This window comes from Astyanax mexicanus, chromosome 1 (genome assembly GCF_023375975.1).
Source record: "Astyanax mexicanus isolate ESR-SI-001 chromosome 1, AstMex3_surface, whole genome shotgun sequence".
NCBI classification, from domain to species: domain Eukaryota; kingdom Metazoa; phylum Chordata; class Actinopteri; order Characiformes; family Acestrorhamphidae; genus Astyanax; species Astyanax mexicanus.
In genome coordinates, this window is record NC_064408.1 from 32,639,183 (window position 1) to 32,654,745 (window position 15,563).

Sequence of the window (15,563 nt, forward strand, 5' to 3'; positions counted from 1 at the left end):
ACGTTTGCATACAATACAAACAGTGCGTAGTTGAACTCCTGCTGTGTTGCCAGATCCCGCTTAAAAAGTCCACACTAAACTATTTTTTTTCCCGCGAGACAGGTTAAAGCTTGACGAGAAATATCGTCACATTTTAATCTCGCGAGATCTCGTGCCACAAGATCTGGTCATACCCCTAGTAATTTGTTATTCTTAAAGTAGTTTTTAAAATAGTTATTTTTACTTTTACTCAAGTACATTTTGACACAAGTAATTTACTTCGCTACATTGGAAAACTCCCCGTTACTGAGTAAAAAATAAAATGCTGGGAAAAATTGAATTAAAATAGCCTTGTTACTCATATTTCATTCCGGCAACATAAAACAAACAGACAGATAAATCACGCCATCTGGAAAGCTTGTGGTTGGATAACAAGTATAAACATATACCATTCAGACGCTCTATTGGTTTTTATTTGATGCATGACCTGAACGCCACGTCAAACTCCAGAAGTGCGCCAGTGAGAAAGTTAAAATACGGTTTATATTGAATTAAAGTAACTATGTAACTTTTACTCAAAGTACATTTTAAATTGAGTACTTTTTTACTTTTACTTGAGTAGATTTTTAGATGGGTACTTTTACTTGAGTAGAATTTTAGCAAAGGAAAGGTAATTTTACTCAATTACAATTTTTCAGTACTTCTTCCACCTCTGGTGTTTTGTATCTGGTGTTTGGGTTTTTACTGATTGTATGGAATTATGAAATAACCAAAGTTTGGGAGAAGTTCACATTCAAACTCCTCCATAATTCCATATTAGAAACTAAAGCCCCTCAGAAGTTGATCCCAGGTTCTTGTCTAAGCCCACAGTGACCATCATTAGGCCCCACATTAGATTTTAAAGTTTTTTTATGTCATACAACACAAATATATTAAAATCACTATTGACTCTTACAGGTCGCTCTGCCGGTGGGGTCAATTTTTGTCTTAATTTTCCCTAAACAGTTGGTGCTGGAATAAATGTAAAAAAAAAAAATGTTTACTCTTTTAATCTAATATCCTCTATACATTTCTACCCTAAAAAAATCTCTACCTTCTCTGACCTGTGACAAGTTTCCCCACTGCACTACACCGCCCCATATCCTTCCTGTTCCCTTAAGTCCTACCTCTGTTCATCAAAAGGGGCTCAAGACTTCCCAAAACTCTAACTCAGATAAAATAGCTTCACAAATCATTTTTACAGATGGCCAGATAAGTATAATTAATACACCCCCCCCCCCCCCCCTCACACACACACACACTCCTAGTATAGGAGCAGTATGAACAGTATGGAAACAGTTACAGTTTGGCCAGAAACTGACAGCTTATTACACTTAGGTTAAAGCAGTGGAAAATCTGACCTCAAGACAGGGAAGTGTGTGTGTGTGTTTTAGAGGAGGAAGAAGAGTGTGGTGTTTTCATTCTCTATGTGCCAGATTGTGTATCTGTTTACCATGTATGTGTTACGCATAAGTTTTGTGTGTGAGTGTGTGTAACAGGAAGACCACCTGTAAGTACTCAGCATAGAACAATACTTTGGCAGCAGTAGCTCTCTCTCTCTCTCTCTCTCTCTCTCTCTCTCTCTCTCGCTCTGTGTGTGTGTGTGTGTGAGAGAGAGAGAGAGGGAGACAGTGTGTGTGGATGTAGGATTTCCTTGGCTGTGCTCCATTGTTTTTCCAAAGATTCTTTTCCTTTATCAAGGTGGAGATAACTGCACCCTGACGACCTTAACGAGCTTAATGAGATTTTAACAACTCTCCAGAGACGCCTGTTCTCAAGAACACAACACAAGCCTCCCCCACATTTTAATCCATTGTTTACAGACGGCAGATGATATGCCAAAAATGTAATATTGCGATATTTTTTACGATATGTGTTTGGTATCATTGCCAAACTTATTAAAACTGACAGTTATTCCTCATAAGGAATAAGCTGCATTAAAAGTTAAACTATATACCATGTCAGAATGTTTGTAAAAATAAAGGTTTTCAATACTACTGGGTGCGTAACTCTCAATCAGTCATTGCTTAACAGATTAAAGCTGCTTTAGTGTTAAATCTGTTGAGAAAAATGAAAGCTCAACTGCTTTTAGAGGAGCAAACAGGGACTATTAACTTTTATTTAAATGACTCTCATGGTTGGTATAAACCAACCTTATAAACCAGAAAAGCAGAAAGATATTGTCCACCCCAAAAAAAAGTTTTGCTTTTTTTCTTTTTCTTTAGTTTTGTCTTGTATATTTCTGTTATGCTGGCTGCTGTTGCGGTAGTGTTGTGACTGGCAGTTCATATTAGCTTGTTGTAGCATGACAGCGTTAGCCAGCACTTAACCTTATTCTTAAATACTTTCTGCTTTGTTATTTATCTGCACTAAATAAATATGAATGCAAGCACTTAAAATACCCATCCCTACTAGTGGTTGTTTTAAATTACCTAGTTTGTGAAGGATAGTGAACCTTAGCTGGAGCTCAGTGCTGACCTGTTTGGAAGAAATTAGCCAGCTTGCCATCTGTCTTGTAGTCTTTTTGGGTTCTTTGCTGACTCCATTTATTAAACGAATTGCCAGTATTTAATTGCGTTTTACTTATTTCTTTACTTATTTAAGGATGCAAAAGCAGCTGTATTCTCCGTTTGCCTGGGTCCCACACCTTCTAATGTGTTCCATACCTGGCAACACAGGGTGTAAAAAAATAGGACTGGGGAAGTAGCAATGGAAGGGATTAGGGGCTAAATCCCAAACAGACAATTCAGAGAAGAATATACTGGTTGAAGCTCTGCTGTCAAAAGATGCCAATGAATAAACTTTGGAGGCCATATTTTACACTCTGCGCAGGCTGCGTTGCTATGCTCATTGCTATGTTAAACCCAGCAAAATCTATTTTTCCACCTTTTGACTGCATTGTTTAAAAAGCAAAGACACGCATAAATATACCTATGTCAATGGGTGTGGTGCTCTGGAAGTGATTTCTGGTACATTTATGGCGCATTGCAATCTTGGCAACGGAAAACACAGTTGCACCAGAAATGTGTTGGATACATCTCGGTAGATATGCCATTAAAACAGCAATCTGCCAAAGTCAGAGCACGCCTGGCTCTTAAAGGGAATGGCATGTAACGCTAATTTGTTTATTGCATGTTATGTCCAAAACACAGGATTAATTAAGAGAATTAGTACAGGCCTTTTTTGCGATTTGAGCCGTGCAAGGCATATTTTTTTTCATTGATATGATGGCAAAGACACAACGATACACCTTAAACCAAGCTCATCTATAGATCACTAAAATAGGGCCCAGCATGGTTCATTATCATCTGATCAAATTTGATCGAGTTAAATACAGAATATATGTTACATATTGGTCGATTAAAACCACAGAATTTAATTGTGTAGAATTCTACAAAATTAAAAATGACACAATTAAAAAAATATTGGGCATTCTTAATGTACGTGTGTGTGCTTTTATCTCCTCACCTTCCTGTGTGTCAAAAGTTTACATGTATACACACGCACATACACACACACACGCAGTCTGTGAACTCCAATGTGTTGACAGTGCATAGAGTGTGTGGTGTAGGATTACATGGATACCAGTGAAGTAGTGAAAGCTGTGGGCTCTATGATAGTTCCATTATATGCAGACCTGAGGAAAGCTACACTAAAGAACATTGCATTACATCATCACATTGTGTGATCCTTAATTTTGTCACTTACACCATCCCTTAATAACAGTTTCAGCAATGGTTTTATACATGGATAGGACTGGTTTAAAAAATATTTATGTATAAATGGTTCTTTGCCTGGTAAATTGATGGAAAACAGGATTACATATTAATGTCAAAACTAATGCAAATGTCTTATTAAGGTGCTGGGGCTGCAGAAGAGCTTGAGTTATAGATTTGTTATAGCTTTTCTTTGCAGTAGTACTGTAGGATAAGAGCACTGTTTTTCTAAGACATATTCTGATCATTTTAAGAGCAAATTGTTGTTGTGCTTCATACATTTTTTGCAGGGGTGTCCAAACTTATCAGACCGGTATGTCTGCTGGATTTTATTTTAAACAACCTGCAGCACTCTTCATTTTAATTTTAAATTGTCTGTTGATCTGTCCCGTTTAATCAAATAATCATATGAGCTTCTGCTTCTGCAACACTGGCCCTTTGAAGATAAAATTGAACATCTATTTCCAGATGCATTTGACTTTATATCTTCAGCTTCTCCTGCAGAGTTTCTGGTAAAGAGCAGAATTCATGGTGCCATCAAGTAGACTACTGCAAGTTGCATGTGAATTCCCACACTGTCATACCATACTACCACCACCATGTTTAACTGCCGGTGTGGTGTTCTTATTATGGATTGTTGTGTTATGTTTGATGTAGCAGAAGTTCTTCCAAAAAGTCCCATCTTTAACAGATCATTATTACAAAAGAATCAGTGGTGTTTTTGATCTGTTGATGGTCTAATTGCGTATTTATGTTCTTTTTATTTTCTTTTTATTCATATTCATTGATCTTATATGAGGATAGAAAGACATACTGTAATATTTGGGTTCTTTTGTGACTCTGGATAGCTGCACTCATTTGGTTAGGCTATAGCCAGATGTGGAATGATTTATTACTGTTCCAGACTGTGGTTTGATGAAATCATAGACCTTCAAAAATGACTTGGATTGATGCGTTGTTTATTGCATGCTGAAATAAATTTGGCTACTTTACATTTCTGGAAAGGTTGTATTTAAGTTTAGGTTCAGCAGAGCTGGTACATTTGTACATTTAATATATTTTTTTATTTATTAGAGTTGGTGTTGGATAGTTTTTACCCTAAAAACTAGTTTGTGTTTGCTTTGGTTGGTTGGTTTTGTTTTATTGTTTTATTTTTTTATCTGAAACAATGAAACATCAAGAAGGGGCAGAGCCTTTTACATCACACTTCATGGTCTTAAATTACAGATAGGTAGTTTAATTTACATTTTTAACAGGTAATTGTTATGTTGATTTCCAATATAATTAAACATTTTAAAGTTAATGCTTGCTTTTGTGAAGCCCCTCAGTTAGAAACAAGACCACTGATTTAAAAAAAAGCTAAAAAATAAACCCCTGCATACTTTTAAAAACATAAAAAAACACACACCTTTATCTCTCAGGTTTGACAAATTCATCACAGATTAAAAGCATTCCATCTTCTGCTACTTAAAAAGAAGGTTTAGCCAGAAAAAAGCTAATTCCTCTAACAATATAATACATACATGGTTTTGTCATGAATATATGTGTCAGCTTGATAGCTCAAGCTGGTTAACTGGTTTAGCTATTGACCAGCTTCCTGGAAAACATAGGGTTTTTGTTTGAGTTTAATGGTTCAGCTGGTCTAAAAGCATGATAAACCTGACCGTGCTGATTGTTCGTATGACCAGCATGAATATTTTAAATTTTAAAATATGTGATTTTAAAATTTATTTTAGTCTTAGTTCACTCATTTTAAGACTTTGCGATTGCATATTTTAAGAAAACTTGGCTGTTTTTTTTTTTTGCTTAATATAAGAAAATACGTCTCAGTTTACACATATATTTTTGTCTAGATTTTGCAGTGCAGAATCTGTTCTTGAGCTGGATTTTTCAGTAGAGTAATGAATGCTAATGCTAACTGTAATTATGAACACAATAAGCCACCATTTTGTATTTTGTACTTATTAGGCTAGTAGCCACCAACCTGCGTAGTAAGCAGGTTGCATCTAATAAAGTAACTATTATTAGTTACTTTATTAGATGCAGTGTTTAGATCTGTCAGCCCTGTGACATCCAGCCTGAACGGAATGTATCTAAACTTGTCTTAATTTAGACTCGTTTCCGTCCGTTTTGGCATCTGCTGATTGATTGTGTTTGGATTCATGTTCTTGTTCCTCGTTATCTTCTACTGTCCTTCCTTTGCTGTGCAAAAGATTGTTCCTGTTTGATTATACTGAAAATAATAGATTATTGTGTTAAAAATAACAGACATACAGGCCAGTATGTTCCACAGTTCAGCCAAGACATTTTTGGTGCCACATTTGCTTCTTTAGTTTAATCTAGGTCCCTCAAGGCTAATGTTGCTATGAAGCAATGAAAGTCTATGGGTTCTAGGTTAGCTTAGCATCTTGTCAGCTGGATGTCTGAATCATCACACACCTTATATGACCTTATTTGTGTTGACATGGACTAAAAGTTAAGGTACAAAGCGAAATGTAAGGGTTAAAGGTGCTCACGCTCTCACGCTCTCGTTCTGTAGGAGGTGGATGTGGAGGGAGGTGTACGGTTGGTGATGGAGAGCGCTCTGTCAGCGAGGGATCGGGTGGGGGTCCAGGATTTCCTGCTGCTGGAAAACTACACCAGTGAGGCAGCGTTCATCGAGAACCTGCGCCGACGCTACAGAGAAAATCTCATATACGTATGACTCCTAAACACACACGCACACACACGCACACACACACACACACACCAGGATTAGCACATTTACCTGTGAGGTAATTTCTGAGTGTGGATGTACTGAAAACCCCTTTAAACCCCTAGTTTACCAAATGCAATGCCTGGCACAACATTAAAATATGTATGATAATATATGTAAAATCTATATGTAAAATATAATATATTCACAATATATATTTAGAATATATTTTATGTTGTACACTCATTGATCTTCTTTGCTGACCTCGATATTGCTGTTGTGTTCATTTGTGTGTACAGTATATAAGCAGAGACTTTCAACCAGGTGCTCTGTTCTGTTCTGTTCAAAAATATTTTTCAAGTATGATAAAATTGTTTATCGTGATAAATCCTTTTTATCAACCATTTTAAAACAGTTATTATGACAGAATATCAGGGAAAAGATCAATAGTGGGAATCCTGTGAGCTGGAGAAAAAGTGGGATGTCTGCAAAAGTATGTTTTTAACTCTGTCTTTACTCAGAATTAAAGAAAAAAACATAATGTGATGTGGAGATTGGAGATTTTACAAATGGTCAGTTTGTAATGGATATCTGCATTGCATTGGTAATTTAAATGTCACATTTTTATCACTACTCTATAGGTACTACACTTCGGGTACTAAAAAGTATCCAGGTCCATTTACCATGTATAAAATGCACCTAATGAAAAAAAGCAAAAAAGCAGAGTTGAGTCAAGTTTTTTCTTGATTCAATGCAGTGGAAATGTGCCACAGAAGACGTTGAGAACTAACTATTTTATTACAATCTAACGTACATCAAAGACCTTCTGTGAAATGCCTCACTGGTAATAGATAATGAATGCTGCTCACTTCCTCTGTGTTATTTACTTATGAAATTCTATGTCCATAAACGGCCTCTTAAGAGTTAACATCTCTTTCTTTTTCTTTCTTTCTCTCTCTCTCTCTGTCACAGACATATATTGGCTCTGTGTTGGTGTCGGTGAATCCATACAAAGAGTTGGAGATCTACTCCAAACAGCACATGGAGCGCTACAGGGGAGTCAACTTCTACGAGATTTCACCTCACATGTAAGTGTGTATGTAGGGGTGTGTGAGTGTGTAGGGGTCATGGGAATCCTGGGGAACATTCTGCTCATTCATTTAGAATGACTCACTTTTCCTGGAGACTCCGGTGATTGGACCCATGCACACACACACAAAGTATCGCACTCTTTGTAGAACACACACACACACAGCAGTAGCACATCCTTTTCCATTAGCAGAGTATTGAGAATTGAGCTGTTGCCAGTAGCTGGATTCCCTGCTCTCTGCTGTAATTACAGTCTTCCTTTTCCACCTCGCTCCATTTATTCAGTGTATGTCCGAATTTGTGAACACCCCTTTCTTTTGAAGGCATCTGGATACTTTAAGTTGGACCTATTGCTGACACACACACAGCTTGTGTACTATAGAAAAGTACTGCCAATAGAATAGGACTCTCTGAAGTAGATAAGCATGAACCTATTGATGTCATACCTAATGCCAGACGTGGGCTAGAAGGGTATAAAGCCTCCCAGCATTGAGCTGTTGAGCAGTCTGGAGTGGTGGTGCTCTGTGTAATGCTTTTGGGATAAGTTGGGGAATTGGAGTAGAGGTGAGGTGATGATCAATCCTTTTTTAAAACCCTTAAAGATCTCATTCTATTGTTTTTAAATTGATTTTTTAAAATGTCTAGTTGTGGTCTCTTATATGAATAAATGACTGAATTAAAAAAAATGCTCAGGTGTTTCTATTTAGCACCAGAGTCTGCTCTATATCATAAAATCAGTCGAGAGCGGCACCCGCTTTGACCGGTGTTCTGTCAAGTTGTGCTGCCTTGTCAAAATGTGCTTTAAATGTGTTTATTTAAGGACTCGGTAAAACTGAGAATCATACAGAGTTCTGATTTAAACCTATAGTTACTTAAGATGTAAGATGTAAACAGAGCTGTTAGCTCCTCTTTAGCTATTGCTCCTAATGCTGTAGCCCAGGTTTAACTGTGCCCGTGGGCGGTCCTGAGCCGAGGTGGGTGAAGAAAGGCCATGAAGGCACTGGTTGAGGTAGACACCCTAACGTCTCTCTGATCAACTCTTATTTCTGAGGATTTTCTTTTACTAGCTACTGCAGACAAGGGAGGCTGAGAAAAAGGTTTATGTGCAGCATGCATATACAACTCAGAGAGACCTATAGTATGTCACAAAGAACAAGAAAAAAAGGAGTTTTAGCGGAATGAGACCTTTAATTTCAGAAGAAACAAAAATAGACAATAAGGAAGTGTTTCAATAAATAATAAATAAATATAACAAAAGGAACATAATAAGCACTTATTTAAGCTTGTTTAAGTATGAGAGCAAAGCCAATCAAGCTCTGTCTGACTCCTGGCCATGGATGATGCCATTCTTTAGCTTCTATGGGAAATGGCAAAAGTCATGGGACACTATAACTGTCCCATGTCCCATTTGGCATGTCAGTGTAAAAAAGTGTGTGTGTTCTGTGTGTTCTATCAGCTTTGCCTTAGCAGATAACTCGTACCGTGCTGTGAGGACGGAGAGGAAAGATCAGTGTATTCTGATCTCAGGAGAAAGCGGGGCAGGAAAAACAGAAGCGTCCAAAAAAATCCTGCAGTACTACACCACCATGTGTCCCACACGCAACAACACACACTCCATCAGGGAGAGGCTACTGCAGTCCACACCAGTGTTGGAGGTACACTCCCCCACACACACATATATTTAGAGGATGGCTATTGATATCAGCTATCTGATCACCTTTCAGATATTAAATCAGGGCAAAAAAACACTTTTTTGTGCTTTACTATACTGCACTGATTCTGCAACTGAAAGAGATCCCTTCACTGTGGTACAATCAAATGAACTTAAACACAAACAAAAAGTAATAATTTTGTTTTAATAACAATAAAGGATAACTTATACCACAGTTAGTTCTGATCCTGCAATGTGATTGGCTGAGAGGCGTTCTATGAGTGCCATTATCAGCCGGTAATGCACTGTAACCGAAGCTAAGCTCTCTATGTATTACTCTGCCACATATAGATAACCTAGCAATGATGCAGCACTTACAAGCCAAACAGCGCAGCTACAATCAGAGCAGCAATGGGACTATTTTAACTTGCAGAGTTTTTATAATCAAACATAATCAAATTTTCTCATCCTCTTTAATTCAAAATATTTTAATAAACAGTGATATGACCTATGCGCTATGCGCTATGACCATAGCGCAGCAGTGCAAATATTACATGTTATAGCACTCCCTCTGTGTATTATTGCTTAATTATTAGTTTTACTTTTAGTTAATTTCTGAGGTTAATCTGCCTTAATCTGTGCAGACTAGAGACATCATCAGTGTAACGCATTTCTGTGTTAAATGTTTTGTTGCAGCCAATATGCATCATTATATGTAACCTATATGCGTCCTTTGCTTCTCTTCAATCTGTAGGCTTTTGGGAACGCTAAGACTCTTCGCAATGACAACTCCAGCAGGTTTGGGAAATACATGGATGTGCAGTTTGATTACAAGGTTAGCAAACAACAGCTTCAGAAGTGTTAGCATCAGCTAAGGTTGTTCATCGTGCAATATGGAATGCTACAGAAATAGATCTATGTGATTGCCCCTGTTTTTTTCACTCTGCATCTGCAAAGCGTAGCTGCAGCAATGATAAAAATAAGAAAAACAAATTAAGAATTTTATGCTCTATACTTTATACACTATAGACTAGTTTTGTTCTTGGAACACTGTTCATTTTTTTTTTATTCATGAAAGAATTTATAGTTACCTGTTAAGAGAAATCTGTTGGGTTGTAGACAGACAATTATACTATATCATTCAAAGTATTAAAAAACACTTAAAAATAGCTTGCAAACTAAAACCCATGTACATGTTCTGAATGTTAGCCAGTAATTTTAAAAACTCTCATATCTCATACAGGATATCTCTCTCTGATTTATTACAATTCTTTAGTCCCTTAGTAAAATTTCCCCACTATTAATTTTATTATGTGATACTTTATTTTACATTACATTACATTACATTACATTTGGCAGACGTTTTTGTCCAAAGCGACTTACAATAGTGAAGTACAAAAGTAATAGAGGGTAAAAACATAAAGGGCCTAAAGGAGGTCAAAGGGGAATAATAGGATAGAGGGGTGAAGGAGGGGAAGAAGGAAATGGGGTTAGAAGTAGTTAGAGTTTGTTAGAGGTGTTAGGAGAGTAAGTGCTCTTTGAAGAGCTCTGTCTTCAGGAGTTTCTTAAAGATAGCGAGAGATTCTCCTGATCTGGTAGTGGAAGGTAGTTTGTTCCACCATTGGGGAACTCTGTATGAGAACAGTCTGGATTGCTTTGTGTGAATGCTTGTGAAAGCGAGGCGACGTTCACTGTAGGAGCACAGCTGCCGGGAGGTAGCGTAAGCCTTCAGGAGTGATCAGTGCAGGTAGGAAGGAGCTGTTCTGTCAACACCTTGTAGGCGATTTGTTTAATATGATTCTTAATAAATTAAAAATAACATTTTTAAGAATAAACATAAATAGTGACGATAGGAACACCATTCTTCAACACCTTTTTCAGGATCATCACCTTTAAACTGTTGTGTATTTACACTGTTAAAAGTCTCTTTCTTTCCCATGGTCAGGGTGCTCCCATTGGGGGCCACATCCTGAACTACCTTCTGGAGAAATCGCGTGTGGTGCACCAGAACCACGGAGAGAGGAACTTCCACATTTTCTACCAGTTGTTGGAGTCAGGACACAGTGAACTGCTGAGGAGACTGGGCCTGGACAAGACCAACCCACAACAATACCACTACCTGGTTAAAGTATGATGTCTGTGTGTGTGATTTAATATGTTTTGATATGTTTGGTAAATAGTTTGGACATTAATGTTTCAGATAAATGTGTACAAGCTAGGATGTTTAAATATAATAAACAATACAAGTTTACCATCGCAGTCTGTGTCTCTCTCAGGGAAACTGTCCAAGAGTGAGCTCTATCAGTGATAAGAACAGCTGGAAAATCGTCAGCAAAGCTTTCTCTGTCATAGGCTTCAACGAGGAGGAGGTGGAGGTAAGACACACAGATACGCACACAGAAACAAACACACCAGTATACGTACCTCAGTCTGTCTGATATACAGTATTTTAACCTCTTTCTGTAGGAGTTACTGAAGGTTGTTGCTAGTGTTCTGCATTTGGGAAATACCCAGTTTGGAGAGGATGAATTTGGGGAGACGCACATTACCACAGACACTCAAATCAAATTCCTGAGTGAGGTGAGTTAAATCCCTGTTTTAATACCTGATATTAATGATTAAATAGTGCTCTTGGCTTAAGTACATGGCACATGCGATTTACATACCTTTTATATACCTCACAAAGATGAGTTATATTATATATTTGTCTTAACTTGAATACCTAAAACAAGTAAAAATGTGCAAAATAGATGTATTAAATAGATGTGCAAAATAGATGCACCTGTATTGCCATGTGTGATAAATACCTATATCTACTTAAATACTTGACTCAAAAGAGGTGTGTTAAATACCTATATATACTCAAATACCTGACAGTTATATTTAATACCTACATTTACACTAATACCTCACACAATTTAGTCAAATACCTGTCACAACTCAGATACCAGACGCAGGTGTATTAAATACCTATATGTACTCAAATACCTGAAACAGGTTAGTTAAATACCCATCTCAACTCAAATACATATTACATATGTGTAAAATTACAGTATTGAATAAAATAACTGACACAAGTGTGTAAAATACCCGTATAAAACAGAAAATCTGACAGAGGTGAGTTAAAATTCTGCCTGACACAGGTATCTAACTGACAAAAGTATCTAAAAAAAATATCTGTATCAGTTTAGACACCACCAGTACACAAACCAGTAAACACCTGATACAGATGTGTAAAAAACACCTGTATCAGTTAAACACCTGACACTAGTGTGCAAAATAATACATAATACATAATACTAGGCAAATAAACGCATAGGTGAATAACATGCTAATGTCTTAAATCTAATATCTGACACAGGTGTGTAAAATAATGCCTAATAATAACAACTGTTTGTCTAAGATGTAATACCTGAAATAGGTGGGTCAAATTTTCTCACTTTCACAACATAAATATAAGACAATTAAAATTCATACAGCACTATAATATAAGCTGATGTAGGTTTTATACCTAAATCAGGTTTAACTGATACAATATTGAATACAGTATTTTGTGATTTTTATAGGTTAGATGTCTTCATTTTCCCATTATTGGCATAATTATAAGCATAAGTCACTGTGCTGAAGATACATAAAGAATAATACACAAGCTGGTGTCTCACTTCAAGCTTGTAACTTGTTACTTAATGTGATGTGTTGCCAAAAATCTCACAGAAACAAAAAATCTGAAGGGCTGTTTTAAACAGAGAATCATCTTTGCATGTAATTTCCTGTAGATGTTAATCTTTATGGAACACATTTCTTGCCATTAGTTTGGCAAATAGTTTAGCTGTAAAAGTTTCCATTCAGCACCGGTGTGAGATAAAATACCTGCCTCAGGTGAGCTAATTACCTGTCTCAGGTGAGCTGAGGTCTGATTTATGAGCTTCCTCAGATGAGTGAAATGCCAGGGTATGATCCAGAGCCTGCCACACAACTTTATTACTAGCTTTGTTAGAAAACGTTAAGCTGATGCACACCAGTCTCATGCTTATGTTGTTGTTTTGTCAGCTGTTGGGTGTGGACGGATCGTTTCTAAGTGAAGCTCTCACTCATAAGAAAATTGTTGCCAAAGGAGAGGAGGTAAATGAGATCTCTGTTTCTCTTTTCCTTTCTGAGCTCGTTCATATTTTCTCTATCAGTTTTTGTTTAAAACACTTGTGTTTCTGTTGTAGATGATCGGCCCACTCAGCCTCGAGCAGGCTCTCTCTGCTCGAGATGCCCTGGCCAAAGCCATTTATGGCCGCACGTTTACCTGGCTCGTCCAGAAGATCAACCAATCGCTGGCCTTCCAGGTGTGATGGCTCCTCCCACCTTTCTAGTTTTTACCAGTTTAATGGTGAAATCTTACTAAATTGTTCTATGCTTTAAGAATATTCTCCAGCACTACTGGATATTTTTGATGTCCTCTTAGGGTGAAGGATGGTTAGGCAGTTAAAGAAACTGTAGTTAATTGGCTGAAATAAAGGTTTTCAGTGTAAAAAATTAAATGGCTGGGCATATTGTGATGATCTGAGTATTAAATTATGTGTAATGTTATGTGTATGTTGCATGACAAATTAATCAGTGTAAAAAAATCCAATATGCTGGCTGTGTGTGCAACTAGATTTTAACACCGTTTCAATTCCATTTTTTTTTATCTGATGGTTTAATGTGTGCTTATATACAGATTTTTGATCAGATGCTTTTTGTAAAAACTTTTTTAATTTCCTTTTTTTCCTGCTAAGTATAGATAAAGAGCAAAGTGCACACCCATCTACTGTAATTCTGCTTAACAGATTCACACCGGATGCACTCAGGGTCTAGAGCAGAAATTCATTGTTGTTTTGACCCGCACTTGTTTATTTGTCATTATATATCCTTTTCTCATTCCCATTCATTTTTACCTATAACAAATCCCTGCCTTTTGCCTGTGTGCACTGCTTCAGGGCAGGTGCCCAAGCTATGATTTACAGCCAGCTATGACCCCCACTGATCTATCTGTAATTGTTCCATCCCTCGTTTCTTCCGTTCAGTCCTATGCATTTTTCATATCCTCAAGCCATAGAGGTTCCGAGCATTTCTGTATTTTTTGGAAAAAGTAAATCTAACATATTAATTGTACCAAATCTAATGCTTGTGTAGAACATTTAGTATTTCAGTTCAGTAGGTTAAATTCACTGTGTTTTTATAGAGGACAGATGGCTCTGCTAATAGATCAGCTTTGTTACATTATAAAATATTTAATGAAAGATACAACCTATAATGTAAATAAGACTAAAAGAAATACAATATGAGATGCGTTCAGCTGAAACCACCAACTGGAAATGAGCATGATGACTAATGGCAAAAAAAAATCACATCCTTCCTTAATTCTGTTTAACAGTTAGTCCTTTTTTCCTGGTTAAGATAAAAAAAAAGCCTAATGAGTCATGATACGAAGCTGAAAGAGAAAAACCTAAACACTGTCTTTTTCTTTTTTATCTGGTGCAAACGGGCTCCCATTCAAAAAGCATGTGAGTAAAAGGTTTTAAAATCAGGGTTTATTGTGCTGGTCTTGTGTTTGTTAGGACATTTGCATGGAAGTTCTTTGTAGATTAACTAGTATTGGTGACAGAAACAACCAATATGACATCATATTGTCATACAATTAGCATCTATTGTAAAAAATATTCATTTTTTATATCATACATTTCCAAAGCAGAAAGGATGGGACAACTTGAAAAGCACAAATAAAAAAATAAATACAGTGTTTCTCACAGTTACTTTACATTTTTTTATTGCAGACAGTTTGAATTCAAGAAATTTCATGTTTTATCTGATAATATGCAATTGAATAATAGAATAATGTAAAAGTTAAAAGAAATGTAAGAAACACTGTGTTGTTTTCTTTGATTTGCATTTTTCATACTATCCCATATTCTTCTGATTCAGGGTTGTAGGATTATATATATATATATATATATATATATATATATATATATATATATATATTATGCATTGTACTGCAGTTGTCAAATATAGTATAGCGTTTGTATATAATGTGGCCCATAGTTTGGAAGCAAGAGATAACTATCAGTATTGGGGTGGGAATCACTGAACATCTCATGACACTTGCTGTTAAACACTTGGTTGTAAAGGAAAGGTTTGAGGTGTTCAATTTTATTTACTGACTGTGTTGCATTGAATCAGCCAATCACAGCACAGTGAACTTATATCCTGCAGTGGTATTCAGTGTGTCAGTGTTTACATTAGTAAATGTGAAGAGAAGGGCTTTTTTCCAGTCCACTTTTGTTATCTAAATCATTCTGATATATCTTAGTAAAAAGCTGTATTAATTAGAAACAATAATCAATCAAACAATTTACCATACTAA

General features: G+C 36.5%; 1 protein-coding gene across 2 annotated transcripts in view; it reads left to right on the forward strand.

The window, feature by feature from the left end:
- myo1ca (myosin Ic, paralog a) overlaps positions 1–15,563 on the forward strand; it is a 49,533-nt gene that overhangs the window by 13,412 nt on the left and 20,558 nt on the right. For both annotated transcript variants that reach the window (XM_022680702.2, XM_022680699.2), the window contains exons 2-10: positions 6,274–6,432; positions 7,402–7,517; positions 8,975–9,173; positions 9,924–10,004; positions 11,115–11,297; positions 11,446–11,544; positions 11,636–11,749; positions 13,220–13,291; positions 13,384–13,503. In XM_022680702.2, the coding sequence (XP_022536423.2) occupies positions 6,307–6,432; positions 7,402–7,517; positions 8,975–9,173; positions 9,924–10,004; positions 11,115–11,297; positions 11,446–11,544; positions 11,636–11,749; positions 13,220–13,291; positions 13,384–13,503 (1,110 nt within the window). In that variant the 5' untranslated portion in view covers positions 6,274–6,306. The remainder of the gene's footprint in view (positions 1–6,273; positions 6,433–7,401; positions 7,518–8,974; positions 9,174–9,923; positions 10,005–11,114; positions 11,298–11,445; positions 11,545–11,635; positions 11,750–13,219; positions 13,292–13,383; positions 13,504–15,563) is intronic.